This window comes from Typopeltis vanoorti, chromosome 1 (assembly GCF_054136105.1).
Source record: "Typopeltis vanoorti isolate ZY-2024b chromosome 1, IOZ_Tvanoo_1.0, whole genome shotgun sequence".
Lineage (NCBI taxonomy): Eukaryota > Metazoa > Arthropoda > Arachnida > Uropygi > Thelyphonidae > Typopeltis > Typopeltis vanoorti.
The window spans coordinates 93,203,082-93,219,045 of NC_143549.1; the positions used below are offsets into that span (position 1 = coordinate 93,203,082).

At 34.4% G+C, this 15,964-nt stretch overlaps 2 protein-coding genes across 4 annotated transcripts in view; one reads left to right on the forward strand and one right to left on the reverse strand.

Annotated features, from left to right (window-relative positions):
- Positions 1–275: 275 nt before the first annotated feature.
- Positions 276–15,964, forward strand: part of LOC150110210 (uncharacterized) — an 88,509-nt gene continuing 72,820 nt past the window's right edge. For both annotated transcript variants that reach the window (XR_016548866.1, XM_090398405.1), the window contains exons 1-2: positions 276–392; positions 12,180–12,335. Coding sequence is in view for 1 of the 2 variants with exons in the window: in XM_090398405.1 (XP_090254531.1) it covers positions 335–392; positions 12,180–12,335 (214 nt within the window). In the remaining variant the exon portion in view is untranslated. The remainder of the gene's footprint in view (positions 393–12,179; positions 12,336–15,964) is intronic.
- Positions 11,324–15,964, reverse strand: part of PIG-U (phosphatidylinositol glycan anchor biosynthesis class U) — a 276,485-nt gene continuing 271,844 nt past the window's right edge. For both annotated transcript variants that reach the window (XR_016548865.1, XR_016548864.1), the window contains one exon: positions 11,324–11,509. The gene's annotated coding sequence lies outside the window, so the exon portion shown is untranslated. The remainder of the gene's footprint in view (positions 11,510–15,964) is intronic.

Sequence of the window (15,964 nt, forward strand, 5' to 3'; positions counted from 1 at the left end):
ATATTTGTTAGATGGGATCAAAGAATAACAAATAAAGCACCATTAAAATGTATACTATAGGATGATGTTTATTATTTAAATTAATATATTAAAAGTAACGGCCAGCTCTATGTAGCGCTCTGCAAAAAGAACGATCCAGGATTCACTATCACCTCACATTTAAGCAACACTTACGAAGAACGAAAGGAGACAGCCCTGAACTTGCTCGACAAAAACCGTGAAGGGGATATAAAATGAGAAAACCTTGCGTCATTCTTATCACGTGTGGTGTATTGCGCGTATATAAGTGAGCACACTGCCGTACTTGGGATATGCCTTGTAATCAGAATACGACATGCAGACTCAAGTAATTGTAGCAGTAGCACTTCTGTGCTCATGTTTTTTGAGTAAAGGTAAGTAGTGTATTCACATTTGTTATGAACTTGAAATCTGTGCGTTAAAATTTCGCTTCGCGGAGTGGGAGTGTATTAATATATAAGCTGATGGCTTATTCTGGTTGTTAAAAGTGTTTAATTGAAAATCAAGTCTATTTTTTGTACAGATTTAATTTAATTTTTTTTAAAAAATTATATTAAAACATAGTCAGTGAAACTGTATACATTTTTCTTCCGTACAAGTGACGGTAGCTATTTTAGAAGATATTTAGTTTGATTTTCACAACCTTCCTCATCACAAAGAGCAAGCGCTTCGAATCATAATTTCGGAACAATAGATATTTGCTAAAGGCATCATTAAACTTCCGTTTTTAATACAATTTTTCGATATGAGTATTCATTTCATCAATTTTAATACCTCAGCCTGAAGTATAGACAAAATGTGCACCCAGTTCTATATCTATATATAAATAACAGCTACACGAGGACCGTCCTTGATGGAATTTATCAACACATTATTTAGTAAACTTTGCACTTTTTTTTCTTCTTTACAGTCAGTGAACTGTGGACTGGAAATGACCTTATTTTCCCCCTCTCTTTCCCAGTGGGACTTTGAGTATGTGTGTGTGTGTGTGCGCGCGCGCGCTACAGATGAGAAGCCTTAAAGCATGTGATCTCAAGGATGCCATGAGAGAGAGAGCGCAAAGTAGATGAGCTAGCAATAATTTGAAATACTGTTTTTGCAGAACTGATTTTCATGGAAACCTATTTGCTTTGGCAAAGTAAAAAAGATAGAGAATCACTGATTACAAATATACAGCAAATTTTACTTTGAATATGTCGAAACCTCTGATAATTTTGTCAATTGCCGAACAAAAGCTCTTTGTCAACTTCCTGAACTACACAGTGGCTTAGGTGTGTGAGATATTTCTTTATTGAGAGATATTATTTTTGGGAAAATTCCCATGTTACTCCTCTATTTTTATGGCTATTTAGCCTATTTTTGTTTAGGAGTCCCTCTTTTTCATAATACCATTGGCCTTTTACTCAAATTTTAGGATATTACTGATGATTTATATAGACATATATATATATATGAAGAATAATTCGGATTACCTTTGTAGGATGTTGCTGGCTGTCTCCTTATTCAGCAGCATCCCAGCATATGACTGAAAGGAAGAGGGGGGGGGTTGGAAATGTGGGGTTAGAGAGATATATGGGAGAATTATTGGTGAGGCAAGAGGTATGTGAACGCAGGGTCGGCTCTACCGACAGTGCGATATGTGCATTTGCACGGGGCACCAAGTTTTTTGGGGCGGAAAAATTGGCCTAAACTATACAAAAAATAAATCATAAAAAATAATTTATTCGTTCTCTGTTGAAACCAGACTTCAGGATGTCGTTAGTTAAATATTTACATAATAAAACTTCATTAAAACGTTATTAAAAGAGTTCTTTTAGGGGGAAGGCGGAAAAATATGCTATTGCATGGGATGGCAAAATTCCTAGGGTCGGCCCTGCTTACAAAGAACAAGGATTCCAGGTTTTAGTATTTTCTGACATGGTACTAACTTTGTGTGTGTTAATAGTTAATTGTTAAAATTGGTGGCCAAATGCGTTTCTCTCCGCTGGGGAGAGAAACGCATTTGGCCACCAATTTTAACAATTAACTATTTTATTAATTTTTATTAAACTGAAAAGAGTTTGTTTATTATTTAGCAAATTGTTATTTCTTTAAAATAAATACAAAACATAATTTGACTATAAGCGTAGAATTTTTATAAGTTTTAAGTAGTACTTCAGAAAGTGTGGGCGAAATAGATCTGCTAAGCCTAATTTTTTTTTTTTTCTTTGGTTACATACTACTGCATGAGTATATATATATATAAACAGCTAACGCCTTTTTGTTCCCGTATAGGGAGTAGGCGAGGCACGTAACATCTTAAAAATGGATTAAAGCAGGTTTTGCTTGGCTTAAGAAATTGGCTAATAGTAGTATTTATTAATTTTGAGATTGGATCGTTACTGGCTGGACCGTTGTTAGGATATATGCCGACCTAAATTCAAGAAAATATGAAAAGAAAAGAAAAAAAATCCCGTTTTTGCTGCTCTCCAGACTTTCTGCTACTAAGCATTGCTTCAGTTGCGTAGTGGATCACGAGAGCCCTGATTACTGAGACAAAACATGAGGAGAGAATCGCAGCAGGGCCGACGGTGCAACACGGGCGCCAAGTTTTTGGGAGCAGTAAAATCGGCCTAAAGTGTACGAAAAATAAATAATAAAAAAAGTCATTTATTCCTTCTCTGTTGAAACCAGACTTCAGGAAGTCGTTAATTAAATTTTTATATAATAAAACTTCATTGTACTGCATATTTTTTTAAAAAATCATAATCATTTAAAATAATGTGGTATTATGTTGCGTTTAATATCGCACTGTCGGTGTTAATATCAGACGACGTGACTATAGTAGAACACCTATTTTGCATTTATTTCCGATTCCATTGTTGGCCGTGAGTTGACCTCGACTGAGGGTAAATCTCATTTAACCAATGAGACCAAACGATCATAATGAGATAATTGGGTAAGAGTAAACCAGTTAAAGAAATAGAATCAAAACACATAAATACAGACTGTATTTATGTATTTTGATAATACAGTTGTGCAGTGATTGTTAATAATACTTTTTGATACAGTTATTAGGATTTGGCTTTGAAAATAATTTTAACATTCCAATATGTCTGATAAAATTCAGTATAAATTTTTTAAATTCATACTGAAGAGATCCTTTGATAAAAAAAAAAAAAAAACTATCAGGCGCAGAATATCGCAAACGAAAATCGGAAAAAGAAAGCGATATTCAGAAACAAAGCGGGCTTTGCATAAATATCTAAAAACAAAACTGAAACAGCTACTGTAGTACAAGAGAAAATAAGCGAAAGGACCGAAACCAAAAATTCTGAGCTCATGGCAAGTACTTCTCATTGCGATCCCAGTAATGTCAATATTAGTAGCAATTGATTTTAATTATCCATGCAGATGCACATTTTCAGAACAAAATTCTGTAAAGAAATATAGTTTATGATAACTTAAGAATTTTCATTCGCTAATGTTACTATTTAGAATTTATGATGAGACATGTTGAAGCCTAGCTTAACATCGTGGTTTTTAAGACGTCATTAAAAGAGTTTTTTTTTAGAGGAAAGGGGCGGCCAAATATGATATTGCATGGGGCGACAAAATTCATGGGGCCGGCACTGTGTGAACGTTTTTGAAAAACCCGTTTTTTTTATATTTTATTATTAAAGGTAGGCAGAGAATACGTTGGGAAGGGGAGGGGGGGTGAAAATGGAAATTTTTGGGGAAGGAGAAGGATATGATGGGATAAGGTCATGGGTGGGAGTAACGGGTGTGAACAGTTTTCGACAGTGCATCGTCTTCGGAGCTCGTGGGGGAAGTGAAGGCTATGTCATGCCGGCTTGGTATTTCTGTCTTTGGGGATCACCTTTCGAGACCGATACGTGGACTATATTCTATGCATCGGAGAACCAACATGCATCACCACTTTACAAGCATCCATTAATGACTTCAGCAACAGACTAAAATTCATCATAGAAACAGAACATGAAAAATCCAATTTCCCAAACCTGACATTAATTAGAACAAACAACAAAATAGCTACAAAAATATTCCACAAACCCACACATATCAGAAACTTCCTCCACTTTAACTCATACCATTCGTATTCTATTAAGAAACCAGTCATTCTAGCAGTACCGTCGACAGGGTGTAACATAGAGGCAGCCTGCCTCACGGCGCGATTTAATAAGGGTGCTCGTTCAGCCATATTGCGGTAGGCGACGTAGCAAGTGCGGAAAGAAGTTTTTCGAAGTTAAACTGATTAAAAATCAGTTTAACTTGGAAATTGTTTGCGAACAGCAATGATCCAAGAAAGATTGGTTGGTCTAGTAACTATATCGATAGAGACGGACATAGCTTATTATTTAAATTTAGAAGAGCTTATAAACAGTTTTATTGTGCGATATCCCTGTAGAGCAAACCTTTTAAATTAATATTATTATTGTTTTGCATTAATGTTTCTCTTGTAATAAAAACAAAATAGCATTTGGAGATTTTCTTATATTTTTGTCTTATAATCCATCATAGGCGATATTTAATTTTTTGCCTCAGGGCGCGATCTAATCTGGCGACGGCCCTGCATCCTAGCACAGTTTATAAATGCTTACAAGTTTTCGATACATAATTATCTCAACACAGAAATAAATAAGTTAACACAGGGTTTCAAAAATCGAAATTATCCAACACAGCTAATAAATTACGCCAACAAAACAAACTTCCCAACACAAAAAAAATCATCAAACTGCCATACATCCAGAACACATACAGAGCCCACAAACACATTTTCAAACACACCGACTATAAGCTGTACACTACGAACCAAAAATTGGCAACACTTCTAAAAACCTACAAAATCTCACACACAAAGAAATACTAGAACACCACAATGTGGTTTACAAATTTCCTTGCCAACAAGCTCATGATGTCACTTACACAAGTTCCACTGTCAGATCTTTATGGGCAAGACTGCAAGAACACTTCGGTGATTGCAACATCCCAATTCCAGAACATTTAAACAATAAAAAACGCAACAGCCAAAAGAAAAACAGAATACAAAATACAGGAAAAACAGAAATAGTTGTCCACGCCTTTGAACGGAAACATACCTCACAAATCAACAAGGCCATAATAATAGACATACAGGAAAACGAAACAATAGCCATAAAATGTGACAAAAACTCAATAAATGTCCATAGGCCCTAAATAATTTCCGAGAGTTGGAAGCTCCATAACATAAGAAAGGTGACGACTCCGACCAATAGAAATACAACACAGATACACCAAGCTGGCATGACGTAACCCCCACTTCCCCAACAAGCTCCGAAGTCGACGCACTGTCGAAACGGCTCACACCCAGTTACTCCCACTCTTATCCCATAATATCCTTCTCCTTCCTAAAAATTTATATTTTCACCCCCCCCCCCAAAGTATTCTCTGCCCATCTTTAATAATATAAAACCCATTTTTTTTTTTTTTTCCAAAAAACTTTACATATCTCTGCCTCACCAATAATTTTCCCACATCTCTCTAACCCTATATTTCTAACTCTCTTCCTTCAACAGCAGATGAATGTATATCGCCGTACGCCGGGATGCCGCTGAACAAGAAGGCCACCAACATTCCTATATTGGTGGCATTGATGATAGTAATGTCGTAGTTGGAGAATTAATTAGTAGTGGAGTGGATGAGATGTATTTAGCGAAATAGAGTAGTGTGCCCATTATATAATAATAATAATATATTATGTAATAATAAATCATCAGTAAAATTTGAGTAAAAAGCCAATGACATAAAAAGGGTTACTATTAAACAAAAATAGGCTAAATACTCATAAAAACTTTATTGAGAGTCTTTTAGCTAATTACTTTGGATGGGTAAAGAGTGAAAGCAGGGGTGCGCCAGTAGTGTCCGTCGCCTGTGTGCACAACTTTAGTTAGCGCCCCTATATCCCCCCCCCCCCAAAAAAAAAATAATTTGGAAAAAAAAAATAAAGTAATTTATGTTATTTGGCAAGGAAATCATTTGCGAATTGCACCTTATACAGTTTAACGTAAATTAACAGATAAACTTACAGTTTTATAAAAATAAAAATATTACATTTTTTAGATACAAAATTAAATTAACTATATTTTATTTGGCAATAAAATCACTTTGCACTTTGTATAGGTACAAAAAAAAAAAAAAAGAAACAGATAAACTTACAAGTATATAAAATAGGAACATATTAAACATTATTGAGTAAAGAAATAGTTAAATAAATATTTAAACAGAAAGAACAATCACTTAGTGAATTGAACTTTACTAGTTTTCAATAATGAAAATTCTCGAATAATATTACGTATATCAAGTTGATCCAAAATATCTGACTCTATTGATATAATGGCAAGATTTGAAATTCTGTCTTGTACCGTTGTGGAGCACAAGTAGTTTTTAATAATTTTAAGTTTAAAAAAGGACCGTTCCGCAAATGATACAGATATCGGTAATCACAAAAGAATCCAAAGAGGAATTATAAAGTTTGGATAAACTGCGATTAAGTCGTTTGAATAAATATACCGAATTAGCTGATATATGTCGTTTTTAAAATTAGAAATAAATAGTTGACAATGTAAAATTTCTTCGCATAAATCATCTGCGTGAATGTCTGAATGATTCTCATGTGTTAATTTTTGTCATAACTTTTTACAAGATAATAAATATTCTTTATTTTGTGAAGTACTTAACAAATGCAAAAACTGAAATGAATTCATATGTTCTTTTAATTGCAGCAAAATTTGATGCAGAATCTGTATTTTGTAGTAGCAGACCACTAAGGCGACGTAAAAAGACAACACAATTTGATTAAGAACGTGAAAATAAAAATATAGTAGATCCTGAAATTTAATTTAAAGTAAATTTTTTTCTCTGCATAATAGATCAAAGATTAGAATCTTTGCAGGAAAGATTTACCTTGTTAATTTTAGCTTTCTACAATTTCTTTGAAAGTTTCATCAGACCTATAATCATTTAAAAATTGATTTAGATGCATCTAAAGTAAGTTGGAGATTCATAGATGAAGACTGCAGTATTTTGCTGACAAAATTCACTTTATTTAAAATATCATACTAAATCTTTGGCGCCTTTACTATCCTGGCGCCTGTGTGCATCGCACACATTGCACATATGGCCGGCGCGCCCCTGAATGAAAGACACTTATGTACGTTGATATTATTTGACTACGATGCTTATCACTCATTCCAGGAATGAAGATACAATGGAGTTGCACTTTTCGTTGTGGTTAAATACAAGAAAACTTTTTAATGTCAAAAATAAATGATTGTACGTGTAAACAGTATTGTTCTGAAACTTTACATGGCCGCGAGATTTTATTTCATAATGGGTATTGCAAGGGATATATATTTGATAGTTGTGCTAGTTTATAGGGGCAGAGTTAATCATTTGGACGGAGAAAAACCTCGCATCTCATACAATGAAAACAATGTTTGAGATTTTGTTAACAACCAAATTCTGAAAGTCTGAGCAACGTGTCTCATAAGAAAGTGGTATTTAATTGCTGTACAGTCAGAATCAATTTAAAAAGAATAATATTTATTTCTCATTTCCCTCCGTTTTTTAACTGTCACTAGTTTAGCGTGATCTAAAACCAACCAAGCAACTTTTATAGTTATCTATCCTGAAACAATCATGTATTCTGGAATATTTTATCATGCCCATTCTAAAAAAAAACGAAAAAAAGTTTATACTATCTTTAGTGTGCTCAAGTCATGGAAGGAAAATAAATTTTGCTATGCATTCGAACTGTGAAATTAAAAAAGACAGCAGAAATTCTACTTACAATCTTTGAAAGAGAAAATAAATAATATATCCAGTGTCAGAAACTGTTAATTACGCTGTTCGAGAAATCTGTAAATACTCTTTAACTTAAAACTCTTTTTATTATTATGTGACACCTCCAGGGAGTCCAACTCATTGAGGTAGGGCATCTACTCCACAGCTCTCTCTCCACTACTCAATTCACCAACGCTATTGTCAACCACCACTAATATTTTCACAGAGTATCACAAACATCCATGCCCACAGCCTTTTGGCTGGAGAGTGGATACGCTAACCACTTGGCCAACCAGGCAAACAAATTTTACAAATGAAATTATTATTATTGTTGTTTTAATGCGAATCCTACCCATGAAAGGTTCGTAAATCAATCTTGCTTTAGCACCATAGGATGGTAGCGGATTAGACAATCTGAAAAGAAACCAAACATGCCACTTTTTTCCAAGCCTCTTGAGGTCTCCAACAAGCTTGATGATGGTCCCACATTGGGCTCATGGTGTAATGGTTGGAGAAAGGAAACACTATCCATCCAGCCAATTAGTTTGGCAATATTTGTATGATTTTAATATATTTAAGGATGTGAAGTCCAAATCTTCAATACAAAAAATTGATCACAAAAGAATCCCCACCCTGAATAGAAGACATGTACGCATCAGGGATCTCTAGAATACCTCATCTTGAATTAGTCAGAAATAAAAGTAAAATTATCGTCCTTTTGTACCAGTTGGAACTCTCAATGAATGGAGATAAGTGGAGGTATAATTTCAATATGTCCAAACCTGTTGCATCAAGGAATACCGTAACATGAACTCAGTCTGCTTGAGTTTTCAATTGTTTGCAAATGTCTTTGAATATCTCATTTCTTTAACTGATTATGACAAATGTAAAAGATTAAGAAGCTGTAAAAAGTGCAGACTGCTTTTATTATGTATCTGTATGTGGTTTTGTTTTGAAATGTTAAGCAGTGACACAATGTTCTCACGTAATGAAGAATGTACAGGTGACCAAGATCATAAAAAAAAATGCATTTCTTGAAAAGTTCACTAAATTCAATAGATTGAAGAAGAAAAAAAAAAATCCGACTTTCAGGTGCTAGAGAAGCATCTGGATTTTCTACTAAAAATAAGCATTTTTGATATCGTACCCAAACTTATTAAACTATCACACAACTAGTGCCTCACTCTTTAGTCCAAAACATGTTCTACCATCACTGCAGGATGTTACAATACTGACGCACAATAAACTTTGAATTTATGCAGAGGTATCAATTTATCTGAACTGCTAGGATCTCACCTTCAGTAAGATTTAGCTCCAGGAATGAAAATTTCTTTTTAAGAAACAGAAGCATAATTGTAAGTTCATATTTTGAGATAACGGAATTCGTTACTGCCGTGAAATAGATAGATGGGATTTTTTTTTCAGATAATGAATCAAGTTTATGAGGAAAGAGTAGCGCTTGCTTGTGAACTCTTCTAAACAAAGTAAAAAAGCAGTTTTGTCGCAATAACAATAATGAGAAGTCCTCAGTACCTATCCCACTTGCTTTTGAAAATACAGCCAATTTGGTGGTAATAAGGTACAAGGACTAGTATTAGTATATCTGTGGTGATTTAAAATTTCATTGACTGTACGTGTGTATGCAAGGAGGATTTATTAAATGCTGCTGCATTTTATGCATATGGGACAGGAACAATGACAAAACATTATGTCAAGAAAACATGGCCTTCCTGAAACAGATTTTGTAAAATCTCCTGGTTAACCATTTTGTTAACCAGGAGATTTTAAATAATCTTGAAGATCTGGAAGAAAGGCTAAATCAGCTAAATGAAGCCTCCAGAGTAATTGGATTAAAAATAAATAGAGAAAAAACAAAAATAATGATGAATAAATATATTAACCATAGAACTGTCAAAGTTGAAACTTGTTCTATTTTATGGTTTTCATGAAAACCATGAAATAGAACAAGTTACTTTATATGTATATTTGGGCTAATTGTTATCCTTTGAGGAGTGCCAAAGAAAAGAGATTGAACGAAGAATTCACCTTGGATGGATGGGAAAATGAGAGACATATTCAGAAGTGATATCCCTATGAGTCTAAAAAGGAAAGCTTTCGACCGGTGCATACTTCCTGTCCTAAAATATGGAGGAGAAACATGGACTTTAACAGAAGCCCTAAACAAAAAGCTGAGGACAACACAACATTGCAATATTTTCCATGCAATGTTAACATTGCATGGAAAGAAGTATGCTAAAAATAACATTAAGAGATAGGGAGACAAGTACCTGGATAAGATCTCAAACAGGTGTCATGGATATTGTAAAATACATTAAACAGGCTAAGTGGAGATGGGCTGGCCATATTGCCAGATGCAGTGATGGGAGATGGACTGGAAAAACAACACAGTGGAGACCAATGGATGGAGCAAGACAAAGAGGAAGACAGAGAAGAAGGTGGAGGGATGAACTGGAACAAATTGCAGAAGTGAGATGGATGGGAGAGGCAGAAAACTGAGTAATCTGGAAAACCATGTGGGAGACCTTCATCCAGCAGTGGACAGAACCAAAAGGTGGAAGAAGAAGAACCATTAAAAAAAAATGTCTTACACCAATGCATGTTAAATCAGGTCTCATTAGAAACTTTGTCAATGCGTTGCACAAAAATGGACACTATTTCAGCACCTCATTGCAAGATTTCTGAAATCTCAAACCAATTTTAAGGAAGGTAAATTGTTGGACCTCATATTAGGGAGGTATTGAAAGATTCCAACCAAACTCAATTAGAAGGCTAGAAATAGTTTAGAGATATTGATGAAGAACTTTGGAACTATTCCTTACTTCATCTGGTCTGTCTTCCTAAAAACCTTGGTGCAGCAAGGAATAGCTCTACTAGAGTATCACTGTAATGGAGCAAAAATCTGCTCACCTGATTTTCAAGAGGATATCTTAAAGAGGGTTCAATGAAGATTCATTAAGATGTCAGATCTCTCTGGAATGTGGGATATGAAGACAGATAGAGGGAATGCAATTTACAGAGCCCTGCAAATAGAAGGAGAGGTATGATTGAGACATACAAGTCTTAATGTGGTGTACTAGATTAAAGTGAAGATTTTTCAGAGTAGAGAGAACATAACGGCCTTGTTCTACCCCCTGAAAGAGGCAATTCCTGAAAACTGTAATACGGATATGAATAAGGAAGTGAAGGCAGGTTTATTGCATGGAGGTTGTTGATGAGTGCAGAAACTGTGAATGGATTTTTTGTGTGTGAGTGTGCTTCTCACAACGGTTGTTTGATTCCATGGATGTCTGATGCTAATAATAATAATGATCAATCTTCAAAACTAATCTTCACCACTGGCCTTGTAAAATTTTATTTATTTATAAATATCTTATCACAAATCAACCAGATGACTTGTGATAGAAAAGTGCACTTTACTCAAATCTTTGCCTTGAGTCTACCCTCTAACAGCATAATAGGAATTATGTTTTCATTCATGGAGACTGCAACTGCATTAGGAATAATTATTTTAATTTCCTGATATTTTGACCTTCACATTAAAGTCATCATCTGGAGTATACATACACTTATACATAATTTACCGAAATGAATGCACCACATAAAGGAGAGGAATTATGCTGTTGGCCTACTATATAAGCAGAGGCAGTTCCTATAAAGAAAAAAGAAAAACAATGTGCATCAGATGTTACATACAGAATGTTCAGTTTATATATTAAATATAACTTGATAATTATTTTAGTTTATAAAATATGACTGCTTCCATGAAACTTTAGTGAAATAATAATTTGTAAATAGCCTAATTCATAAATATACTTTTCTTCATTAATTAATATAGCTTTTATAGTACTGGAATTCAGTGCCACACATGGTTCTTATTTTATGTCAGAAATTATCATAATTTAAAAATTATTAAGATAAACTGTGTGAAGGGAACAAAAAATCTGAATGATTACTGCAAGAAAATGGTATAAACAAAGATGAGGAGTGCAAGCTTTCTTAATTTGTTCATGTAGGGCTTCACAGACAGAATGAATTTTTTTTTTTTTTAGAAAGTAAGACATGCAAATTATCTGAAACTCTAGCACAGTAGCATAAATGTGCACTCAAAAAGTTTATCATATGCTGCAAATTTAAAATGGTTTCCTTTCTGTAAATCTTAACTTTTTTCATATATTGCATGAAGACATACATTTATTTCCCTGCAAAGAGAAATAGAGGAAAAATAGAAACTATATTTGTACATGATGAATGATGTTATGTTTATAAATTATCTCAATTTTCTAATACAACTGCAATGACAACTTTACATTTCATTTCAGGGAGTGCATGTCGCAACTTAGAAGGAAAATGGTATAATCAGCTGGGTTCAGAAGTAATTTTCGTTCAATATCCAGATGGTCGGTTACATGGAGAATACAGGACAGCAGTAGAACGTAAACCAGGAGCAGCAGGCCCTTCTCATTCTCTTGTATATGGTATACACTTAAGTTATTATTTATGTACAAAAACAATCACCATTCCAAAATTTATATATATAAAATGTCTGTAATATATTTGTTTACCTTTGTGAAAAATAACCAAGCTAACTTATTGCATCTTGTGGTATAAACAAAATAATCTAAATTTTTATTTTCTTAGTCGAGTTTTTGCATTACTAGTGCATTTATTATGTTCCTTGATTATTGTGATATAAATGATCTGAAGATCTACTTTTTGTGTCATTATTTAAGCAGTAAGTAATATCATCATCAAATTCCTGATATATATCAGGAATCATTACACTATTATATCCTGTACACCCTTGAGGGTGTACAGGATATAATAGTGTAAAATTTTGATTAGACAGAAAATTTAGATTAGATTCTTTCTATACCGATTTTACTTAGGAATTCAAATTGATTTCTTGTAATTTATAAATATATTTTGTAATTTATAAACATACTTGTAATTTTGGTTAATATTTAACTATTGATTTGCTGTATAACAACAAAGGATAAAGACAAAGAAAAAAATGTCTGAATGAATTGTAACAATAGATTGTTAAGACAAAGAAATATCCCAGATGGGATTAAGAATAAGACCATCGCCAACATGAAGGTCAAGAATGCTTGGGGTTTCCCGTCTTAATGCAGCAACCTGAAAGGTGGAGGGAAAGACCTCTATGAATACCCAGGGGAATAAAAAAGTAGCAAAAACCAAGGTCGATTGAGCAGTATAAAAGAGGGAGACAATGAGAAAGAAGTTTTTTCGAGGAAGGTCAATCATCATGAAGAGGGTTCGTTGCAGAGAAGGTCAGCCATAGTTAGCTAGAAGACTGCTCAGGAGGAGAGGTTGTTTCGATGGTTGTTGCTGGATAAGTTCTATTTCGCCTAGTTTCTGTTCCGGCTCCCGGTTGAAGTATGTCCTGCCGATTCTAGGTCAAGGAACCCCCATTAAAGCCAACAGACGCCCGAAGATGCTAGATGGCTTGTTTATGCAGTGTAGAAAGTAAGTTTCGGATTTCCAGCCGCGAAGGTTCTTGATGATCTCTGCCTGTGGAAGTGCCCTCATCGATATCGGAAAACGGTGCCCATGTGTGTGTGTACACAATATCGGAAGGAAGATGATGATAACGATCTCAAGGATCTACTGATGTGGACTAGATGACTAAATACCAAGTAAGGTCTATTATATGTGATTTAACTAGAGGCAGAAATTGTGGTAGAGATTGCTCTAGCTGTGTTTTTTGTTAGTATTACTTCAGGACTGAAGGCAATTAGCTAACCATTCAGAATTAACTTGCTTAGCTGTGTGAGATAAGATAGCGTTGTTACAAGGCAACAGTTAACGTGCATAATGTTATTTATTGTCCAAGCTTGCTTGTGGTATAGTATGTGTAGGTCTGTTATTTTGTATGACTTAAGTGTAGGCACAAATTACCTTAGTTTGTTTACTTAAAGGAGAATTGTTGAACTAGATTGGATAATTTAAGATCTAAGTTAATATTGCTAGGAAGTATAGAGTCAGGAAAAAAAGATTGTGTGCTTGGTGTTAACTTTATTGTACTTTAATTAGCATGAATAAATTGTTTTGTTTGTGAAATAACTTGCCTGATTCCTATATACCAATGCACTTCTCATAAAAGGACCAAACCTGTGTGTGACCTAGGGAGATAAGTAGCCACCACAACTGAAGAATAAAGTATTGCGTTGCTTGATATAGTGATGAGTGTAAAAGGTAATTCCATGCTTTGCTGAGTGTTTTTTTAATGGAAGAATATTTAAGTCCTATCTGCGATTTCTGATGGCGCAGTCGTAATAAATAAATTTTTCAGAAATCAATATAGAAAAACACTTACTGTTTAGACAAAGGGATTGACTCTAGCCAGAGGCAATTCCTATGTTATAGAATTCTGTGCATATGATTAAGCATAGTTACGACATTGAGAAAAGGGGTGGAGGCTAAATGAAAGAAAGGCTTAACTGTAGTAGACTAAATCAAGCAACGGATTAAGAACAACGGAGTCACGACTGTTAAATATAATAAGTTAGGTGAGTTGAAATAAACAAGATAAATAAGTATATATTTCGAACAAAGTATACAATCAAAACTTAAAGAAACTAAGTAATATATATATTATAACGGTGCAGCAGACAATGCAATATTTTACAAATGGCACAGCCGACAGGATTTAATTCATGTAATTAATCAATCACAAATTGTGAATTAAAGTGAGAACATTTTGGTATTGAATCAGGCAGTTATAAAATAAAAAAATTCTCTTTGAGAAATTTAAGATTTTGAGAGTTAAATGGAAGGTGAAATTACAAGTAACAGTGCAACTATGGATAATGTTGAGTTCTTTAGAACCATAAATCTTCAACTTGTCATTCCACAATTCTTTGGAGAGGAAAATGATGATGTTTTAGCTTTTATTAGCTTTGTTGAGGAACTGAGGAAGGTTGGAAGATAGACTGATTTCCAACTACTTATCTTGCTCAGGAATAAACTGGTTGGAAAGGCCAAAAGCTTCTTGTACTCAGCCCCAATTTTAAAGGATACCTTGGAGTACTCGAGGTTTAAGGAAACCTTGATTTCCAAGTTCTCCAAAGTAAAGTCTAGGCCCAAACCTCTGGAAGTTGCAGATATGTGCACACAAAAAAAGGAGAATGTGACAGAGTATTATAACAAATTACTGACAATTGCCAACAGTCTGAGTGTTCCAATAGAGAATAAACCTCACCTCAACTGGGCAGTGTTCCATCAATTTAGATTAGGGGTCAAAGAAGAACTGAGGAAGACCACCTACAAAAAGAAGATCACAAACCTTCAAGAATGTTACCTCGCTGTAAAGGAGAAAGAGGAAAGGCTTGGAGACATTCGACCCGCCTCTACAAAAAGCCACATTAATGTTATTAAACTGGCTAATGATTCCTCTTGTGAAGGAAAGAGAGAAAAAGGTTCTGTCACATGTAAGGAGAAAATCTAATAATGATCAAAACGAAAGATAGGGAGAAAGAAAGATTTCAGTCAGCTTTAATCAAATGTCTGACAATGTAACAAAAGTCCCAAAGGAAGTAGGACCTACAGATATGGAGGAACTATGTGCTATAATAAGAAAGGAAGTAGAATGGCTACAACAGCCTGTGATGGACCATCTTGATGCTGTGCAAAAGCAACTGGCAGCAATAACAGAAAAGTCCTCTGAGTTAACTTTGCCTAAAATAGAGAGGACTAATGAAATAAGAGACAGGAAGGAGACTCCCAGATGCTTTGTTTGCAATAAAATTGGGCACATGGCTTGCAACTGTTTTAAAAACAAGAGACCATCCAACAGAAATATTAGGTATGAATCAAATATGGTACATACGCCTCATAAGTATGCAAATAAACCATGGAGGAGAGGGCAAAGGAACCTAGAACACCAGAGGAAGTCAAGTATAATCATAAAAGGAGAAATACTAAGATAACTGTAGTAGACTAAATCAAGCAACGGATTAAGAACAATGGAGTCACGACTGTTAAATATGATAAGGTAAGTCAGTCGAAATAAACAAGATAAATAAGTATATATTTCGAACAAAGTATACAATCAAAACTTAAAGAAAATAAGTAATATATATAT